This window comes from Vigna unguiculata, chromosome 11, assembly GCF_004118075.2.
Source record: "Vigna unguiculata cultivar IT97K-499-35 chromosome 11, ASM411807v1, whole genome shotgun sequence".
Classification (NCBI taxonomy): domain Eukaryota; kingdom Viridiplantae; phylum Streptophyta; class Magnoliopsida; order Fabales; family Fabaceae; genus Vigna; species Vigna unguiculata.
Window position 1 is genome coordinate 40,409,374 of NC_040289.1, and position 20,417 is coordinate 40,429,790.

The 20,417-nt window shown below is 28.3% G+C and overlaps 3 protein-coding genes across 5 annotated transcripts; 2 read left to right on the forward strand and 1 right to left on the reverse strand.

Annotated features, from left to right (window-relative positions):
- Nucleotides 1–1,003: 1,003 nt before the first annotated feature.
- On the reverse strand, nucleotides 1,004–3,544 carry LOC114170609 (protein PARTING DANCERS). Its single transcript, XM_028056123.1, has 9 exons — nucleotides 3,426–3,544; nucleotides 3,291–3,335; nucleotides 2,483–2,607; nucleotides 2,305–2,393; nucleotides 2,111–2,206; nucleotides 1,922–2,016; nucleotides 1,815–1,855; nucleotides 1,632–1,715; nucleotides 1,004–1,275 (listed from the first exon to the last, which is right to left on the reverse strand). The coding sequence occupies exons 2-9, from the start codon at nucleotides 3,331–3,333 to the stop codon at nucleotides 1,126–1,128; spliced, it is 723 nt and encodes a 240-aa protein (XP_027911924.1). The 5' UTR covers nucleotides 3,334–3,335; nucleotides 3,426–3,544; the 3' UTR covers nucleotides 1,004–1,125.
- Nucleotides 3,545–5,186: 1,642 nt separating this feature from the next.
- On the forward strand, nucleotides 5,187–6,462 carry LOC114169034 (protein CDI-like). The gene has a single exon (XM_028054047.1). It carries the CDS (start codon nucleotides 5,501–5,503, stop codon nucleotides 6,236–6,238), a length of 738 nt encoding a protein of 245 aa, XP_027909848.1. The 5' UTR covers nucleotides 5,187–5,500; the 3' UTR covers nucleotides 6,239–6,462.
- A 5,485-nt stretch (nucleotides 6,463–11,947) lies between these two features.
- Nucleotides 11,948–15,975, forward strand: LOC114168600 (tocopherol O-methyltransferase, chloroplastic-like). 3 transcript variants are annotated; one of them, XR_003600707.1, is made up of 7 exons: nucleotides 11,948–12,370; nucleotides 12,648–12,817; nucleotides 12,965–13,069; nucleotides 13,271–13,474; nucleotides 13,596–13,698; nucleotides 14,661–14,815; nucleotides 15,727–15,975. XR_003600707.1 is itself a non-coding variant. In XM_028053483.1 (6 exons), exons 1-6 carry the CDS (start codon nucleotides 11,998–12,000, stop codon nucleotides 14,762–14,764), a joined length of 1,059 nt encoding a protein of 352 aa, XP_027909284.1. In that variant the 5' UTR covers nucleotides 11,948–11,997; the 3' UTR covers nucleotides 14,765–15,118. The 3 variants fall into 3 exon arrangements, 1 of the variants encoding a protein (XP_027909284.1); XR_003600706.1 differs by lacking the exon at nucleotides 15,727–15,975 and adding an exon at nucleotides 14,907–15,118; XM_028053483.1 differs by lacking the exon at nucleotides 15,727–15,975 and having other exon boundaries at nucleotides 14,661–15,118.
- Nucleotides 15,976–20,417: the final 4,442 nt, after the last annotated feature.

Here is a 20,417-nt window from a genome sequence, read left to right on the forward strand (position 1 = left end):
CTATCTAATTCAGTTCTAACTCATAATATGTGATATCTAATTCTAATTTTAAAAAATTGAAAAATGTAAATACGTGGCAATGTGAAAGTTAGTTAATATCATGTGGTTTATAATAATTTCTCTATGTTTACGGAAGAAGTTAGTTAACTAAAAATAATGATAGAAGGATATTTTAAATAATATCTTAAATAATTTCTCCCTTGAGTGAGTTGCCAAATATCTTAAATAATAAAGGTTGGGTTTGAACACGACATCAAATCAAATAAAAAAAACTTGCACATATTTAACTAAAAATAATATAGAAGCCACACGATGACAAAAATAAAATAGAAAATGCATAAATAATTATATTTGTTAATTGTAACAAAAATAGACATGTGATCTATAATAATTTCTTTATGTTTACGGAAGAAATAATAAAGGTTGGGTTTGAACATGACATCAAATCAAATTAAAAAAAAAAACCTTACATATATTTAACTAAAAATAATAATAGAAACCACACGATGACAAAAAAATATAATAGAAAATACATAAATAAGTATATTTGCTGATTGTAAAATAATAAAAACTAGTGTACGAAAATCTCAAACGTAAATGAATATATCGTGATTCCAGGATAAGTCTACACATCAGTTTCTTCTAATATATATAACTATCAGACAGCAAGGCCTAGGATTGGGTTGTCAATCCACTGTAACCTAAGAACAGACTAATGAGCTATAAGTGTTTTTTAGTCAAGCTTCCGCCTATCATTAATTAAAACTTCTTCGAACCAAGATATAAGACTAAGGGTGTGTTTGTTTTCACTTTTCAAAATCCAAACGTCTGTTCACATATCTTTTGAAAGTCACACCACACCAAACATTTGACACTTTTTTTACGTTCATTCGGTAAAAAAGCTGGTTGATTTCAAAACAAAATCACGATGTTTTCCGTTCAACGAAAATGGTTCTTTCTTATGATGGTTGTCAGTCAACAAAATTTGGAACTACGAGTATTATTTTATAACGATTCACAGAAGTTAACAAGATAAAGAAAATAACAAATATCCCATATAAAAACAGTGCAGAAGAATGCTTATTTCATTTGGCAAAATCAAGTCCAACCTGGATTACTCTGCCATCAATTGATCTTGGGACGCGAGTAAAACTTTGGGTCCCTGAGAAACCTTGAAACCAACTCTGCCTTGTCTGTAGAAAGATCTGTGTTCTCTAGAATTTGCTCTTTTGACGCCTTTGCAATTGCTTGGACAGAACCAACAGCTTGACTGAGCTGAATTGAATGATCAGAATAAGAAAACAAATCAAGCTATATATGCTTGGCTACCATGGTTTCGCACGTGACTAAATTATTATTATGCGGTCACTATCCTTATAAATTGTACGAGTTGCATGACTCTAATGTAGAAACAAATTCAGAGCTTTTCATTTGTCCAGTTATCAGTAAGTATATAACGAATGCACTACATCATACATGTGTTTGTGTGTGTATATGTATGGCTGTTTTATCTTAACGAGTTTTAAACATCTATACAATCAAGAATTCTGGGCTTTAGCAACTTAAGATTAAGAAACGAAAAATAGGAAAGCTAAACTTAAGAGTAGTTGCCACATGATAGAGGAATTCACCGCATTTGCATCGTGATTGTCAATGCCTGGGATGGATGTAACCACCTTAAGGTAAAAGTCCATTCTTTGCACCAACTGCTTCCTCTTCAAAACCCATAACAACATTCGTACATCAATGTTTTTTAATTTCTAGAGGGACTCCAAGCACAATCACAGTGTATGAATGCAGAATCAACCACTGACCTCATCTTTCAATTTTTCTCCAATTCTTTCTTGCTTGTACACTGCAATCAGTTGGAAAATGAGAAACATAAATTTGAACAAATACAGTTTGAAGATTCTGGTTCTACCTCCAGAAGAATGGGCTATTTTTACCATCTTTTCAAACCCCATCTCCAAGTCCTGAACTGGCACAAATGTAGGCTTCCCAATCACCATACCAAATCTGCACACAGATGCATAACCATGATCCTTGTTTTCCATTATTCAAGTCATACATAGCAAACCATATCAATCATAACCCAAGTAATAAAACTCACGTGAAATATGACTGAATAAACGAATTTATTTGCTCTTTTGCTGGGAGTGTGATAACCACGTAAAACCTTGCAAATTGCATCTTCAGCTTCTTAACTCTGCACGGGAAAATTAGAATCAGATATAAAACTCGTAACTCTTAGTCCTGTAGAACCACTCAAAGGTAGGCATTGACTCCAAAACATCAACCAAGTACCTGTTGAAGATCGAAGCAACATTGTAGCGGTCCCAGTTTGTCACAAAAATGAAGGCTACAGATAACCCCCCACAATTGAATATAAAGTCCTACAAGGATAGTCCTCATGTTTCAGAGTTGAAAGGTGTTTGAAAGGAACGAGACAAGAACAGGGATAAAAACAAAAAACTGGAATTACCGGGTCAATCGGGACAAAGTTTAGGCGAAAAGAATTTGCAGAGAGGAAAGTGGAGATAAAATTGATGAACGATGGATGTTGATCCTCTTTCCAAGCATTTCTCATCAAACAGATTCCAGCTGTACCTACAACAGTACGTAACAATGACCTCGTTCTAAACTTAACGAGTTAAGAAGAAAATGCATTTCTAGTAATTAAAAATTTAAATATGTAACAAAGCTCTCCGTCAAGATGTCATCATTGAATACACGGTTAAAACAATACATTAAGATAAGAGTTACAAGAATTATTGCAGAATTTCATAATGAAGGGTGGTTTTAGGTGAAGAAACAGAGTCCGCACACTATATCAGATATTCGGATCAATTTGATGAGAATAACTCTCTTTATAACAATTTTCCAAAAATACACTCTAGCTACTTCACCCTCCTATCAAATTGCTTGAAAGCACGAATATAAAATTCAAAGAAAGAAACTCGAAATCTAAAAGAAAATAGAAACAATAGATCATTCTCCCTAGGAAATTAAATTCCTAATGACTCTTAAAATATCCTTCTACTCATGGAGGACATAAGTATTTTTCAACCTATTCCTGTTGCTCCTTTTCTTCTTCCCTAGCTAAAAACAGATCTCAAAGGCAAAATAGAGATGCAATAGTATAGAAGAGTCACAGTATTAGAGTTTCAGAAAGCATGAGATCAATTCCGTGTTGTCGGCAAATGCGATTTACTATCTTAACAAACAGAATTGCGGCAGTAATAAAATAACGATTAACGAATCTGATTCTCGGAACTAAGAAACATTGATACCAGAGAATGTGGCATGCGAAGGTGTTGAAGTTGTTGAGTCCATAACTATGAACGGAGAAGAAGCGGTTTAGTGTGTTTTTCAAATCTCTCTGCGAATTCAATTAGAGAACAAGAGAGAGGAGAAGAGACTCATACCGGCGCCGGGCGGGCGGAGGTTTCTGCCAAGGCGGCGGCGGCTGAAGGTAACGGCCACGAAAATCAGAGGAAACGGAAGCGAGCAAAGCGGTAATACGAGAAACGAGTTGAATCGCAGTTTGCGTTGGCAGCACGAAAAGTGAGTGTTTCCCGCCAACAAATATCAACGAATATATATAATCTTTATATTTGAAAAATATGGATATTACAGTTTTATTATTATTAATTAATTTTATTAAATTATAAAACTAGATGGTTTTGATTTTTATTTCACTGTTTTTACTTAGTTATGTATTCTTAATAAATTTTTACTAATGTTAAATGGTATTAGAAATAGCTTAGTATCAGGAGTTTTCAAGTGCATTTAGTGAGTAATATAAGCAGAATTCATAATTAAAATATGACATAATTTTAATTTTATTTTTCAAAAAAAGAGGTATTATCTATCTTGATTTTGCTATTTTTCACAGATAAGCACTCTAGATTTTAGTTTTAATCTCCGCTAGTTTTAAAATATTGCTCAATATAAATAAAAGCTTTTAAAATATATTTTTCAACTAATTCTTAGATTTTATCTTATTTTGATATTAATACTTTAACTTCGATTTTTTTTCTTGAAAAGGTACTTCTTTTACAAATATTTTTTATATTAGATCGGGGTTAAACTATTGACAAAAGAAAAAACCTCAACTACTTTTTGTTTAAATCCAATTATTTGATTACTTATTTTAAAAATCACGTTTTCAAATATAAAAACATAGTGAATTGAAAATAGAAATAATATGCCTTGTTTGTATTTATTCTCTTATTTTATAAATTTAAATATGAGAAAAAAATATGACAAAATGAACCAAAAACAATAATGATTTGTTAATAATATTGAAGATAAACATTTTAAAGACAGCTTGACAGAAAAACTGTTTATAAAAATAAATTTTAGAAATTAATTAGAAATAGCTCAAAATTTATTTTTATAAAGATGGAAAACTTTGACTAAATTAATGATGACTACTAAAATATAGAAAAACAGAGATCAGTCAAGATAAAATTAAATTTGAAAATAATTATTTATAAAAAAAATGAAAAGTTAAATATTTTGTTGTCTGAAATATCTTCCCAAGACACCTCATCTTTAAGTTAAACAAGATAAAGACATTAAAAAATCTATAACGTAGTTCCGAAATAAGACACTGAATTATTTTGTATTTAGCAAACAATAAATAATTACCTCCCTAATTCATCACTATAAATCCATGTTACAACCAACGTTAAACTAACTTATCTCCCAATTTATTTCGACACCCGTTAAAACTATATTCTATCCCAAATCATATTTGACACTCTCTCAAATTTTGTTTATATTTATTAGGTTTATTTGGTTGGCAATGGTCCTCGTTTTGACAGAATATTTAAAATAGTTCTCATTAATGGTTCTCATTTTCGCAATTCTTATTTTATTTGGTCGTTTTCTGTGACGCTTTTTAAATCATTAACATACCCCAATGCAACGTAATACAAACAGTGTCAACTATACAGTGCTTCGTTACTTCTTTACTGAAAATGAGAATCATTTTAAATATTCTGTCAAAATAAGGATCATCCGCAGCAAACACTACGAAATTGAGGACGAAAAAAATATTTAAACCTATTTATTATTATCATGTATGAGTATAATTTTTTTACAATTTTCAGAGTCGTGGTTGTTGGATAAAATATGGTGAACAAATATTTGTTCTAACTTTGTTATTCCACCCAAAAGTAACCACCCATTCATTCCTCCACCAAACACAAGACTTACTTATTATACATTTCATTTACTTGTTTCCCCTTCAAAATTGGGATTACTTTATTTGACTACTTTAGTTTTTTTTTTTTTTCCATGTTCAATTTTTATCTGATTCCAAATGACATGCGGTTTCTACATCCCTTCCAAAATTAGAAGGCACTAGATTTAGCTTCTATATTCTCTATAATTTTCCTGGGAATTTCTCATTGATATCGTTCCGGATTAAGAGTTTCGATTTCAATCGTTTTATTGTTTGAACAAAGAGGAACATTGAACACAGTGCGGTGAGATGGCGAAAGGGGGTGATGTGTTGAAACCCTTCAAGATTTTCGTGGGTTATGATCCACGCGAAGACGTCGCTTACGAGGTTTGTTGCCACTCGATCTTGAAGAAAGCTTCGATCCCAGTTGAGATCACACCGATCAAGCAATCAGAGTTGAGAAAAAACGGGTTGTATTGGCGTGAAAAGGACCAATACGAGAGCACAGAGTTTTCGTTTTCGAGGTTTTTGACTCCAAAATTGGCGAACTACGAAGGTTGGGCAATGTTTGTGGACTGCGATTTCCTCTATCTTGCAGATATCAGAGAGCTGAGAGATTTGATCGATGACAAGTATGCTGTGATGTGTGTGCAACATGATTATGCTCCAAAGGAGACAACAAAAATGGATGGGGCAGTGCAAACTGTGTATCCCAGAAAGAATTGGTCTTCTATGGTGTTGTACAATTGTGGGCACCCCAAGAACAGTGTTCTGAGTCCTGAAATTGTGAACACACAAACCGGTGCTTTTCTTCACAGGTTTCAGTGGCTGCAAGATGATGAAATTGGGTCGATTCCTTTTGTTTGGAACTTCCTTGAGGGACATAACAAGGTTGTTGAGAGTGACCCCACTACTTTTCCTAAGGCTGTTCATTATACTCGTGGAGGACCATGGTTTGAAGCTTGGAAGAATTGTGCTTTTGCTGACCTATGGCTGAAAGAAAAAGATGATTACCAGAATGAGGCCAAAAAAGCTATTACAAATTAAATTATCTGGTTTATGTGATCACATTATTCAATACATTGCATGGTGAAGTTTCTGGAATGATGCAAGTTGTATATAATTAGTATTTTTTTTTTCTTCTTTGTATTATATTTATCAATAGGTCTAACTTACTGTTGGACTTGGCAATAAGTTGTATACTTTGGTTTATTTAGAGTGAATAAAATTATTCCTATGGTGGTGTGGAATAAATAAACACTATAGCCAGAGGCGGAGCCTCATAGGAGTAGGGAGGGCCTAGACCTCCAAATATTTTTGATTTTTTTCAAAATTATATATCCACTTTTTTAATTTTTAAAAATTTTGAAAATTTTAAAATTATAAATAATATATTTTAAAAATTGATGATAATTAAATTGTGTTTCTTTATTTATTTTATAAAATACAATATTTAATGTTAATAAATAATAAAAAATAAAAAAATATTTAGGTTTAATTAGTCTTCTAGTATCTGTTTTTTTCTAAAAATATCAAATTGCCACTAAATTGAAAGTAAAAGAACAAGAAGATCAACTTACATTTTTGGAAACAATAACCAAAAGAGTAATTAAATCAAACATTTATTAAAATAATTTTATTTTCTTCTGTCTTTTAAAATTTTGACAAAATTGTACTCATCTCTCACTATCATATGTTTTTTGAAAAAAAAAAATGAAGTTAGACACGTACTCATTATGTTTGCTCTCATTTCTCATCTGTTTCCTTCATTTCTTGAAGAAAGAGAATGTAACTCTCTCTTGTCTTACTTGATGATGAAATATTACTTTAATAGTTATTAAAATTATTTTTTATATCATGAGCCTTTTGTATACTTACTTTTTATGATAATAAAAGAAAACAAAACATGTATTATATATTTTTTATAAACATGTATTATATGTTTTTTATAACCGATTTTTAATTGTGACTTGATTATAATATATTTTTCTTCTAATACTTATGTCTCTCAATATTTTATTAGATTATGATAAATTATTTTTTAGTATATTTAAAAAAAGCATATCGATGAAGAATAAAATAATGAATTTATTTTGTAGGAGTAGTAAAAGGAAAGCTACACGTGAAGATGAAAACCAGTTAAATTATATTTCTTCACATCTTTTAAAGTATTTAAAACATTATACTAATAATCCAATTTAACGATCCAATTGTTTTATAGAAGAGTCATTTTTTAAAGTGTTATACTAATGGTCCAATCAAATGATCAAAAAATTATATTATTCTAGCCCTTCCAAAATTTTTGCTCAAAATCCGCCATTGACTATAGCATGTTTGTTGTTTAAGTTAAGGTTATGTTTCCAGATTATATTGGTTTTGGTGTATAAGGGAACTTTACTTTTCTTCATCATAATTATGTTGCTTGATTTTTTTATAGGACATTTCATTTTTGTTTGGAAAATGATATTTTAATCTATCTTTTTTTATCTATTTTTAATTTAGTATTGTACTTATCGTTAGATTATCTATTTTGATTTCTTTTTAGTAATGTGATGTGATAATCTAATGGTGATTAAAGTGATGGATTCAAAGTGGATAAAAAAAGATGGGTTAAAATATCATTGTCCTTTTTGTTTTATCGCTTGATTATTTGCTTCGACCAATTTTTGACCAGTTTTGTTTTATTGTATTTTTACGTCATAACATAAAGTTTTACCTTTACCTTTTCCTTATCCCGAAGCTTTGTCTATTCATCAGGGTTTTTTTCATGTATTGTACTCATGAGAGTTTAACTTCAATAATTAATCAGATAATTTCAGTTTAATATGATATTATTCTTGATCAAAGGTCACATCATTTTAAAAATAAATTACAGAAATATAATGACTAATTTTCAAGGAATACTATATGTATCTGGTACATTAATATATTTATATTCAAAATAATAGGAGATGATATATAATAAATATAAGATTATTATAACATGTGAATCTAAATTTTCAACCAATTATTTTGGTAGCCAAAACTTGGTAATTAATGTTGGTGACCAATCTTAAAACCAATTCATAATTGAAACTATTTTAATTATCAATTTAAAGACTGATTATAATTTTTTGGAACTATTTTAGTTGTTAATTTGGTCACACGCGGTGAATAATTATTTTTGTCACTAAAATTAGTCACTATTTAAAAATTTTATTGTAATGTATTACAATTTTATAAATTAGATACTTATTTGATAAATATAATTAAAGTATCTTAAAGTATCAAACACGAGTCGAACACAAATACGTAATCCAAATTAAAATATAAATCCATTATAACTGGTATAGATCCAAATTAAAGTTATTAAATTTATTCAAAATCAGATAGATATTTAATTCCTAGTTTCTGACAACAACCTGATTTTGATTTCAATTAACTACTAAAAACTTTATTTTAAACTTTATCTAATATTAATATATATATATATATATATATAAATAATGCATTATATTAAACTTGATTTCAATATTAGTTGGTCCATTGCGCGAGAAGGTGCTGCTGATTTAACTCACAGAAAGAGACAAAGGTTCAAAATCCCGTATTTAAACGGACTCAACTTTTTTATAAGATCTTAACCACGTAGTAGACGGTGACGCTGACCTGAACCAATTAATGTTTTAGAGTTACGTCTCAGAACTAATTTGCCTAAATAAGAGGACAAAAATACGCGACATTTTAAGAAGGACCAGAAAAACGGGCAAAGGTCCAGAATTGTAGAGAACATTCTGCACTATTTTCCTCACATGGTGTTTTGATGATAAGGATTCAAAATTCGAAAACATTGCATTCTTGGAATTTTAGGAACTTCCAAATAAATAAACGACAACAAGGTTGAAAAAACGTTTCACGCATTGGCGGATCTTGATCAACATTGTCGGGAGAGCCAAAATAATACGTTCAAAATTTATATATTTAATTATTGTCACTAATATAATAAAAATAAATACATAATTTAGTATAACGATAACTAAAAAAAAAGATTACAAATAAATATATGAAAGACTTGAATTTGTATACCTATTTAAAAAAAATACTAAAAAATAAATTTTCATAATCTAATAAAAAACTGAGAGACGTAAATATCAAAAGAAAATTCGATGATAATCAAACCACACTTAAAATCCAGTTAAAAAAAACACACAATACAATATTTTTTCTTTTATGTTGATAAAATAAAAAATTAATATACAAGCTCATTAAATAAATTAATATACAATTATTAAACTAATATTTCACTATCATGTGATACGAGAGAATTACTTTCTTCTTTATTTTTTCGAGAATGGAAGACAACAACTTATATATGAGAGCAAAAATAGTAGATCCTTTTCTCTTTAAGAAACAAAAGAAAATAGGTGAGAATGGGAGATGAGAACGATTTGTGAGAAACTCAAGTCATATAATGAACCACAGTATCCGGTTATAAAAAAACACACAATAAGATACTTTTACTTCTATGTTCATAAAATAAAAATTAATATAAAAGAGACTTATTAAATAATTTATTAAACTAATATTTCACTATCAAGTAAGATAAAAGAATTACCTAATTCTTTTCCTCCTCGTGAATGAAAGAGAACAAAGAGAAATAAGAGCGAAAAAATAAATATTTTTCTCTTCAAAAACAAAAGAAAAAAATTTAAGAATAAGAAATGAAAACGATTTATAAGAAGGTCAAACCATAATGAAAAATAATAATAAACACATCTTGATAAATCTTTGTATTCTTTATTCTTTATTATGTTTGATTTTATATTTTATTACTTATTAACATTAATTATTATATTTATAAAAAAAATAAAATATTTAATTTAATCATCATTAATTTATAATATATTATCTAATATCTATAACATAAAAAAAATTAAAATACCTAAAATTTAAAAAAAAAAATCAAAATTTTGGGGGGCCATGGCCCCTCCCTGCTACCACAAAGGTCCATCACTGGTTTCACGGAGACGTATTAGGCAGAAAAAAATTGCTGATTATGACAACGATAGTGTCACAATGAAAAGGATTATAAAACAAGAGTTTCCTAGAAAGATTATTATTATTATTCGAGTATATTCAATAGTCTGATAATGATTTAAATATATATTTTTGATAATTTTTTAATAATAAAAGTATGATGAAATTTATTCTAAAATAAATAATATCATCATCTTATTTCAACAAACTTATATAGAAACATTAACTCTCACCTCTAATGCCATATCTCCTCTGTTCACGGTTTCAACTAATTTTTACGTGTCATAAAATTTTAATATTTTTAAAAAAAATAACAATTTGACTACTAAATTTTGATAACTTTCTCTTATAATTTTAGGTGACATCTTTTAAATGATTATTCATTTCTCAATTTTTTCATTTTTAATACTTCAAAATTATTTAAAAAATAACATATCATGTTATACGTTGTTAAAATTTATTAGTTAAAATATTATTATTTTTAATGTGTCATGTGAAACTAATAGAAATCGTGTATATACCTAATATAATACAGTGTGGGCTTAATAAAATATGAATGACCAATGCTAATTGCAATTTATAATATCATTTGGTAAATTTTAGTATAAATGAAAGTTAGCATCTCATAGTGAATACTAACAAAACATTCGAAAATTTAACTCAATGTTATTTAATATAATATTAAAAATTTAAGCAAAATAATATTTATACATCACCTAGTATCAGTCAAGCTAATGATAATAACGTCGTGTCGTGATCGATATTAACTTTTCGATTTTAATACGTATGTTTCGTGCAATGGTTTGAATTGACCCAATTGTCTTTAATTTAAATTTTCTTAAATTTTAATTAATACAAATTTTGAAATTTTGTAGTACAGTCAGATTTTTCTCACTTTTTCTTTTTCGTTTTCCTCACAATGGTAACTTTTTCCTGAAAAAAGTTGTAAGTATATTTAACTTTATTGTTAAACTTAACCTAACACAAATATTAATTAAAAATTTTGTTTTAGATAAAAAATTTACAACGATGTGTACTGCCTCCTTTTAAGTAATTTTCGCATATTAAAATAAAAAAATAAAAAATAAAAAGGACTCAACAATCTTCTCTTTTTCTTTATTTATCAATAATTATTCTTTTATCTTTTTATATATTTCACTTTATTTTAATAAATATAATTTTATTTTATATATTAATTTAATAACATTACATAATCATCTGCTAATATAATATTATTATATATATCTAAAAAATATATAATAATAAATAATAATAATAATAATTAAATATACTTTTAGTTATTTAATTTTAATCTTGAAATTAAAATTTGTTTTTACAAGTAATCTTTTATACATTTTATCTTAAACTATAATTGAATTAAAAATATTATATTAATTTGTTTAAGTTTTAAAATTAAAATATGTAAAAAATTCGGATATTAACAATATTTTATATTAAAATTTAAAAATTATATATATATATATATATATATATATATATATATATATATATATATAATAACAGTACAAATAAGTTATACCGTATATTTATTAAAATTATTTAGTGGTTAAAAGAGCACAGATGTGGGAGCTACTACAAGCGCAGCCAAGGAAGATGGCGTGACGTCACCTCCGAAAAGTGAGTCGTTCAAGGAAGGGAGCAGAAAATAACGAGTGTGAATGAAATATTCTTTTCATTTCCTTTTCAGTACATAGCAACCCATTGGATTTCGCGTCGTTGCTTTATATTGAGCGTTACCCGTGAATGTAAGAGCGTGTGTGTGTGGGGGAGACATGGACACGGTGGCACGCATCTCCAACACCTCTCCAATCTCATGCATCCACACGTTTCCTTCCCAATCCCCTCACTTCCCAACCTCTTTCGCCATAATCCGGGTCGGACGCGGGTCATGGACTCCAATTCGGGCCTCCACCACCAACGCCGAGAGACGGGAGGTTGTATTGCCACCGCAACGTGACGACGACAAGCAACTGCAGAAGGGAATAGCCGAGTTCTACGACGAGTCGTCTTCCATATGGGAGAACATCTGGGGCGACCACATGCACCATGGCTTCTACGACCCGGATTCCACCGTTTCGGTTTCGGATCATCGCGCGGCTCAGATCCGAATGATCGAAGAGTCGCTTCGTTTTGCCTCTATATCTGGTATTCTTTTTGTTTCGTCAACACACTCTTGCTTTCATTCACTCTCTTTTTGCAATTATTAACAGTTGGAAACCGGTTTTATTTTCTATAGAACAGTGTGTGTATTCATCATACTCATTGGTGTACGTATACTGTTACCAATTGTTTACCAATCATTTGGATTTGGATCTTTTGATACTGAGTTATTTGTTTTTTTTTCGATTTTAGTTGTTTGAAAGTGGTAACTGACTATTAACTGCTGCTGACTAATATTTTGATTATGTTCTGGGTTGTTTAGAGGAACGTACGAAATGGCCGAAGAGAATAGTTGATGTTGGGTGTGGCATAGGGGGCAGTTCTAGATACTTGGCCCAGAAATTTGGGGCAACCAGCGTTGGTATCACTCTGAGTCCTGTTCAAGCTCAAAGAGCTAATGCTCTTGCTGCAGCTCAAGGATTGGCTCACAAGGTCTTAATTTCTGGGCATTTGTTTCTTTTGGATCTAATTTACACATTTTTCAAAGTTCTTTATAACTTCTGTAGAATTTATGCACGTGTAGCTGTTATAATATAATATAAGTATAAAATATTTGATTCCGTGTTTCTATTATTGCAGGTTTCTTTTCAGGTTGCTGACGCTCTGGAGCAACCATTCCCTGATGCGCAGTTTGATCTGGTGTGGTCCATGGAGAGTGGAGAGCATATGCCTGACAAAACTAAGGTTTCAATTTAATTTCTCTTCCACTATATATATGCTTTACTTGTGACTGACAACAGATTAAAACCTTAACCATGATTGAATTAATGTTTGTTTCTGTTCTGTACGCTGTTAATCTCATATAAGTTTTCTGCTTCACACTTCGAACAATAGTTAAACCTTAACCATGATCGAATTAATGTTTGTTTCACATGCCACTGACAGTTTGTTGGAGAGTTGGCTCGGGTAGCAGCACCAGGTGGCACCATAATAATAGTAACATGGTGCCACAGGGATCTTGGCCCTGACGAACAATCCCTAAAACCATGGGAGCAAGATCTGTTGAAGAAGATTTGTGATGCGTATTATCTTCCAGCCTGGTGCTCAGCTTCTGATTATATCAAATTGCTTAAATCACTTTCACTTCAGGTACCCAATACACATAGCTAATAAGTGCTTTCTCAATATTATAATATATGCATATGGTCACTGTGCGGAGACAGGCCAAGTAAATTGTATTGCTGTTTTGACATGGTTGATATTTATGTAGGACATCAAGTCAGAAGATTGGTCTCGATTTGTTGCTCCATTTTGGCCAGCAGTGATACGTTCAGCCTTGACATGGAAGGGTTTCACTTCACTCTTGACCAGTGGTAAGCTCGAATTACAAAGCAAAATCTCATCTTCTATCGCAAGTGTATGTCACTGATGATTATTTCCATTAGCCTTCACAGCCAAGAACATAGTTGGTCTGTGTGTTTAGTGAAATAGATTAAAACACGCAACTGAGTGCATGACATTTACCAGAAAATTGACATTTTTACACATAAATGGCTGAATCCAACCACTTACTTAGATTTAGTAGTGAAAATTCCAGGACAGTCATAGAAAATTTGTCTCACTTTCCTTTCCTTTCCTTTCTTCAATCAAACATTCCTTCCATCTTAACTATGCCACCGGAATATATGTTTGGAAGTTGAATTTTTTAATTTTTTATTAAATATTATAAATCTTACAATTCAACATCCCAACTTGTTTGTTTGTTTTTGTAAACATTGTGAAACTCTCTTATTTTATTCTTAAAATAATTGTCTTCCCTTTTTTCATCAAAATTTTTCTATATTAAATTTAAAAGTTAAAACATTTGAAAATTCTAGTTATGAAAATGTTCAAGAAATGGTTTACTTGATAAAGTATTAATTTTATTAATGATTTTTAAATATCTCAATATCCCATTATGCTTAAGATTGGTTAAAAGATTATTAAAGAAATCAAGTAAAAAGTATTCGTTGAATCAATAGGTAACCAAAGAGGGAAAAATAATGGTTTACAATTACAAGACATGTATAAAGTATGTAGCAAAAGAAAAAAAAATGTTCCAAGTTATTCTGCTCTTGCCAATGATGACAAAAAATGAACTTGTACCTTCTTTTTAAATACTTTCTTATTCACTAACTATTTTTAAAGCGCTACACTATATGCTGTCAATGTGGACTTCTGCGTTTCCTTACTTAATTTCTTGATTTCCTTTTGCAGTTGTTGATTAGTATTTGATTACTTTGTTGTCCCGGACTAGAAACTTGTTGATTTGTATTTTATGACTTCTTTTTGTCAGGACAAAAAACGATAAAAGGAGCATTGGCAATGCCATTGATGATAGAGGGATACAAGAAGGGTCTCATTAAGTTTGCGATCATTTCATGTCGAAAACCTGAATAAGTTGAGAGGCAGGACTCAGCTTTTATACAGAATGAAGTCGGTTTCGAACAGGTCAGTTATGTGCATAGTTCAGGCAGAAAACGGAGAAAAAGAAAGTTAAAGGGATTGGGTATTACTAATACTTTTCTTTTTCATTTTTTAGTTTTCTACGTGGGGGTGAAATTGAAGATAGTTGCTGTTTGGACGTAGTCACATGTTCCATTTTATTTTATTTTGAGTTTAGTGTTTAATTTCATCTCTGGATAAAAAAATTTAGCCTTTAGATTTGTAGATTAAGGCAGGATATTTACAATACTTTGTTAAAGAATGTTTTTCTCCACCAATTGGATGTGGATTTACTGCCTTCTTTCCCCATCAAAATCTTGGATAATACTACCATCTCAATTAGAAACATAACATTTTGAGATAATTGATAAATTAAATGAAATTTTTGTTTACTATGTATATTTAAGTAGGTAATCAATATATTATTTCTTAACAAAAACAATTAAAGGAACTGTATTATATAGTGTTTAGAGAATGGTTATTCTGAAAATTTATAAAAAAAAGGTTAAAAATGATAAAATGCAGTATGAAATGGGTGTAAAAATGATAATTATGTCAAACTACTATAGTCCTTTTTAATATTCTATCACTAGTACATATGGTTAATAGAATGGGACCAGTAGATGTGGTTAAGATTTTTTTAATATAATTTATTGACTTCCATAATAAAAATAATATTAAGGGTAAAATTAAGAAGATATAAAAGATAAATATTGATATTTTGACTATTTTTTTATTATTTTTAACTTACTATTCTATGAATGGTGATTGGAATAATAAATTAAAAATCCATCAAGAGAAGTCAACTAAAATATTATTATTCATTAAAAAAAAATTATGAAATTTTATTTTATTTTATTTTTGAGATGACATCTTTGTTTGTGTTTATCTGATCAAAATTATCTCACGGAAATCAGAAAGTTCAAAAATATATCAACCACTCAGATCCTGACACGGACATAAAGACACTGACATAAAGACCAGATTGGACCTCGGAAAAATTGCACCAATAAGTTATCCAGCCATGATAGATTTTTTCCCCTCCAAATCTTAGTATGAGATCACACTTTGACCAAGTATATTTCCTTCTGTCTCCATCTCCTCCACTTGGAGAGTGGTATCAGTGGATTTTAAGCTTTTATTTAATTATTAAATTTATTGAGTTAGTTGAATATATCTTATTTAGATTATGGATTAATTTGAAGACCGGTTTCAATTGTAAGTTTATGTTGCGTCAACTATTATTTTATAAAATTCTTATTTTGATTTTAAATAAATGAAATAAATATATCAAATTTATAATAAAAAAGTGACATACAATTTTAATAATTATGTTCATGATAAATTATAGTTTTATATAGTTTATTTAACTTTTAAAATAATATTATATTATAAAATTTTCTGAAATGGTGGATGACTTTTATGTGGTTAGGCCCCGTCTCATCCAGAGAGAGAAATCTTCTATTTTCATATTTTTATATTTTTTATTTTCAGTGCGTGTTACAATACATTATTTACAAAAAGATACTTAGAGGATCAAGTTAGGTTTCAATTATAGAATCATATGTATTCAATATTTAATTTATGATTCACTTTACTTTTACTCTAATTTTTTCTTTAGGTTAATATATCTTTTTTGTCACAATTTTCGTCAAGTTTTTTCAAATAAATCCTAATTTTGATTTTGTATTCAAATAGGTCTTAATTTTCGTCAATTTTGTTCAATTGGGTCTTTTTTTGCTAACACTGTTTAAAGCATTAATGGCCATGAACAATGACTGCTACGTGTCACTTCGTGGTTTTTTTGAATTTTTTTTTTATTTTTTTTTTAAATTTTGTTAATTTTTTTTAAATGTACACGTGTCAATTTAGGAGTGTGCCACATGTCACTTCGTGGTTTTTTTGAATTTTTTAAAAAAAAATAATTTTTTTTTAATTTTTTTTTAAATGTCCACGTGTCAACCCAGTAGCGTGTCACGTATCAAAGTCAATGTTCTAAATTCAATTTGGTCTTTATATTTGTTATTTTTGTTCAATTAGGTCCCAATTTTTGTTAACATTAACCAATTTGGTCCCTCTCCAAATTAAAACCAAATTTAATTTTTATATTAAAATTCATATTTTTTATTAAATATCTTTATATAATATATTAAAATTCACATCATTATAACTTTGATATAAAAATTAAATTTGGTCACATCTTCTATAGGGACCAAATTGGTTAATCTTAACAAAAATTAGGACCTAATTGAACAAAAATAACAAATATAGAAAGCAAATTGAATATAGAATATTGGCTTTTACACGTGGCATACTATTAGATTGACATGTGGACATTTAAAAAATAATTCAAATAAATTCAAATAAATAAATAAAAAATTCAAAAAAACCACAAAGTGACACGTGGCACACTCCTGGGTTGACACGTATACATTTAAAAAAAATTTTAAAAAAATTTAAAAAAAATTAAAAATTAAAAATAAAAATAAAAAAAATTCAAAAAAACCACGAAATGACATGTGGCTGTCACTGTTTATGGCCGTTAATGATTTAAACGGTGTTAGCAAAAAAGGACCCAATTTAACATAATTGACGAAAATTGGAACCTATTTGAACACAAAATCAAAATTAGGACTTATTTGAAAAAACTTGACGAAAATTGAGACCAAAAAGGTATTTTAACCTTTTTTTTATTTATCTTTTCTTTTCTATTCAACTAAATAATCTCCATTTTCCTATTCTTATTTATTTATCTTATTCTATTTGCTATTTTTTTTTCAATTTTTTTCTTTATTTGTTAAACACAACCTTTTCAATGAATGACTCAACTACCAACATTTATATATATATATATATATATATATATATATATAACTTTTACATTTTATTTAGTGTGCTTAAAAGTATGTGAAAAAAGACAAGAAAAATAAAATACAAGCTGGTTTGGTTGAGATAAAAGTGGTTCACAATAAATCTTGTGGATCCCATGAAGAAGGAAAAAAGAACAAAATATGTAATGTTAAAATGAAATGTCAATTTTAACCTTACTGTTTTTTGGCAAACTTGAGACTTGCCTTGCCTTTGTGCTGTTTTCTTCTCATCTACCATTCTTAAAAATAATCTTATTTCCAAATCATGATATAATCTGTAACTTTAATAATTAATTCTACATATTAATTTTTGAATAATATTATAAAAATAAATAAAATTCTATATGACAATAAAAAATAACTGTTCTCATGATTTATATAATTTTATTCATGATAAATTGATAATCACCAAATATACCTATTATTGTATTAATTGTGTTATAGTTAAAATTATGTGAGTCGTGTTATAATTGAATATCTTGATGTATAATTGTTGTACTCGAATGATATTTTAGTTATAACTTTATAAAAGTCAATGTTACAAATTTAATTTCAAGAATAAATTATGGATGGAACAAAACTTGCAAAATATCACTATATATGTTTTAAAAATTTCTTTAAGAATGTAAACTCTGGACTCTTATGACTAAAAAGGTTTATTTCTGAATATCAACGTTTTTTTTTTTAAATTGAACATTTCTTAACTGGAATCTCTATAAAGGTTTATGAAATTAAGATCTTTGAATATAAGATTCACGTACAAATTAGGATAAAGTCAAAATAGTAAATAAAAAATAAGAACTGAAATTGAATTGAGATGTGATTCTCTTCTGAGTATATAACTGTACAAGCTTTTATGTTCTATTTTCTAATTAGTTATACGATATTGTTTATCCTTTTTTTATCAATTATATGATCCTTTATTACATTAAGTCATACTAATTTGTTATAAGTAAGCAGTATATTAGAGTTAATAATTAAAATATTAAATTTTATCTATTTTCTGGAAAGTATATAACATATATTAAAAATAATAAACCACGTGTTACGTGACCTCTCTCTTATAAAAAATAATACGTAGTTGAATATATTGAAATGTAATAAAAAAATTACAAAATACTAATTAGTTTATAAGATAATTACACTTGTCAATTAATTATTTAACATAAAAAGTTAAAACTAATACACACTTTTTGGATTCGCGTAATGAAAATGTTGTCTAACACTCCTTGCATTGCACTAGTACAATTCACTTTCATAAATATTTTGATTATTAAATAGTTAAATTTAATATTTATAAAAAAATTAAAGGATAAAATGATAGGTATTTAAAATATATGTAAAAGTGTATTAAATATATGCATATGATACTTGTACATTTGTGCATAAGTGGATTTCGTAGACAACAATGTCAATCAGACCCACGAGACAGAAAATTGCGAAATCGAACAGTACAACTTGTTAATGAAGACATATAACAACTTATGAAAGCACTTATAACAATTATTACAGAAGATATAGACACCCTTATCAAAAAATACACAACCAATAATTTAATATGTTTCTGTTATATTTCAATATAAATTATAAATATAATATTATTATATTATTAAAATAGGTGTTAAAGTTAATATATTTTATTTTATATGTTGTACTATATTTATTATTATTTTTAACCTGTGAGTCAACTCGGCTCATCACGGATTCGAGTCGGGTTGGGTTGAAAAAATTTCAGTTTTTTTAAAAGTGGATTGAGACTCAACCCGATTCATTTAATCCACGGATCAAACTGGTTTAAGTCAGGTTGGAGGTGGGTTGACACACTTAACCCACCAACATTTTTTACAATTTTTTTATTTTTTTTAATAATTATTTATTACTCCTAATTGTGTAGGTTCACAATTTCATTTTTTTAAAATGTTAGAATATTGCTCAATAATATTTGAATAGTTTCAATGTCTAATTAATTTGATGATCAGGTTATATACGTTGATACTTTAATCTTTAACTGTAATCTTTATAGTAAATTACTCAAGCAATCCTCTTATAAACAAATTTTTCTAAATTAGAATGACAAAAATTTGTAGTTTTTTTTATTTATATTTTATTGAATAGCATGAGAGAAAATGTATAATATTGATTATGTTTTCTTGGACTACATAGACACTTTCTTGAAAATAATTCATCATATATTGATGGTGAGTATGATGAAGACATTGATTCTTGATTTTACTGTGATTGTCATCTGATGAGTTACTTCAAAAATTATCTAAATATTTAAATACTTAAAAATAAATAAATAAATAATTCTTTTAAATGGGTTGGTGAGTGAACCCATTTGACCTACCAATCCGTAATGGGTTGAGTCGGGTTGCAAAATTCATGACTCACCATAAAATGAGCCGAATTTGATTTATTCATTTTCAATCTAGCTCGTAGTGAGTCAATTTGTGTGAATCGAATTGACTCAATTTCATATCTATATAAAGGAAGTTACGATTGACATTCATTCAACTTTGGTGCAAGGAAACATTCATGGAGTTTAGCTATTTTTTCCATTCCTTTTCTTTATCTTATCTTATGGTATTACTAATAATTTATTTCAATACAATAATTTTATAAACATTATGTTATCAATATATATGTTTTAGAATATATATATATATATATATATATATATTAAACTAAAAATTGAATTTAGTGTTTGGAATTTTATGTTATCGCATTCCACTAATAAA

Coding starts and splice junctions, on each gene's coding strand:
- LOC114170609 (XM_028056123.1), bottom strand. CDS start 3,333: ATGGACTCAACAACTTCAACACCTTCGCATGCCACATTCTCTG. Junction 2,394..2,482: donor ACTTTGTCCCGATTGACCCG/GTAATTCCAGTT, acceptor CTATCCTTGTAG/GACTTTATATTCAATTGTGG. Junction 1,276..1,631: donor ACAATCACGATGCAAATGCG/GTGAATTCCTCT, acceptor CATTCAATTCAG/CTCAGTCAAGCTGTTGGTTC.
- LOC114169034 (XM_028054047.1), top strand. CDS start 5,501: ATGGCGAAAGGGGGTGATGTGTTGAAACCCTTCAAGATTTTCGTGGGT.
- LOC114168600 (XM_028053483.1), top strand. CDS start 11,998: ATGGACACGGTGGCACGCATCTCCAACACCTCTCCAATCTCATGCATC. Junction 12,371..12,647: donor TCGTTTTGCCTCTATATCTG/GTATTCTTTTTG, acceptor TGGGTTGTTTAG/AGGAACGTACGAAATGGCCG. Junction 13,475..13,595: donor TTAAATCACTTTCACTTCAG/GTACCCAATACA, acceptor ATATTTATGTAG/GACATCAAGTCAGAAGATTG.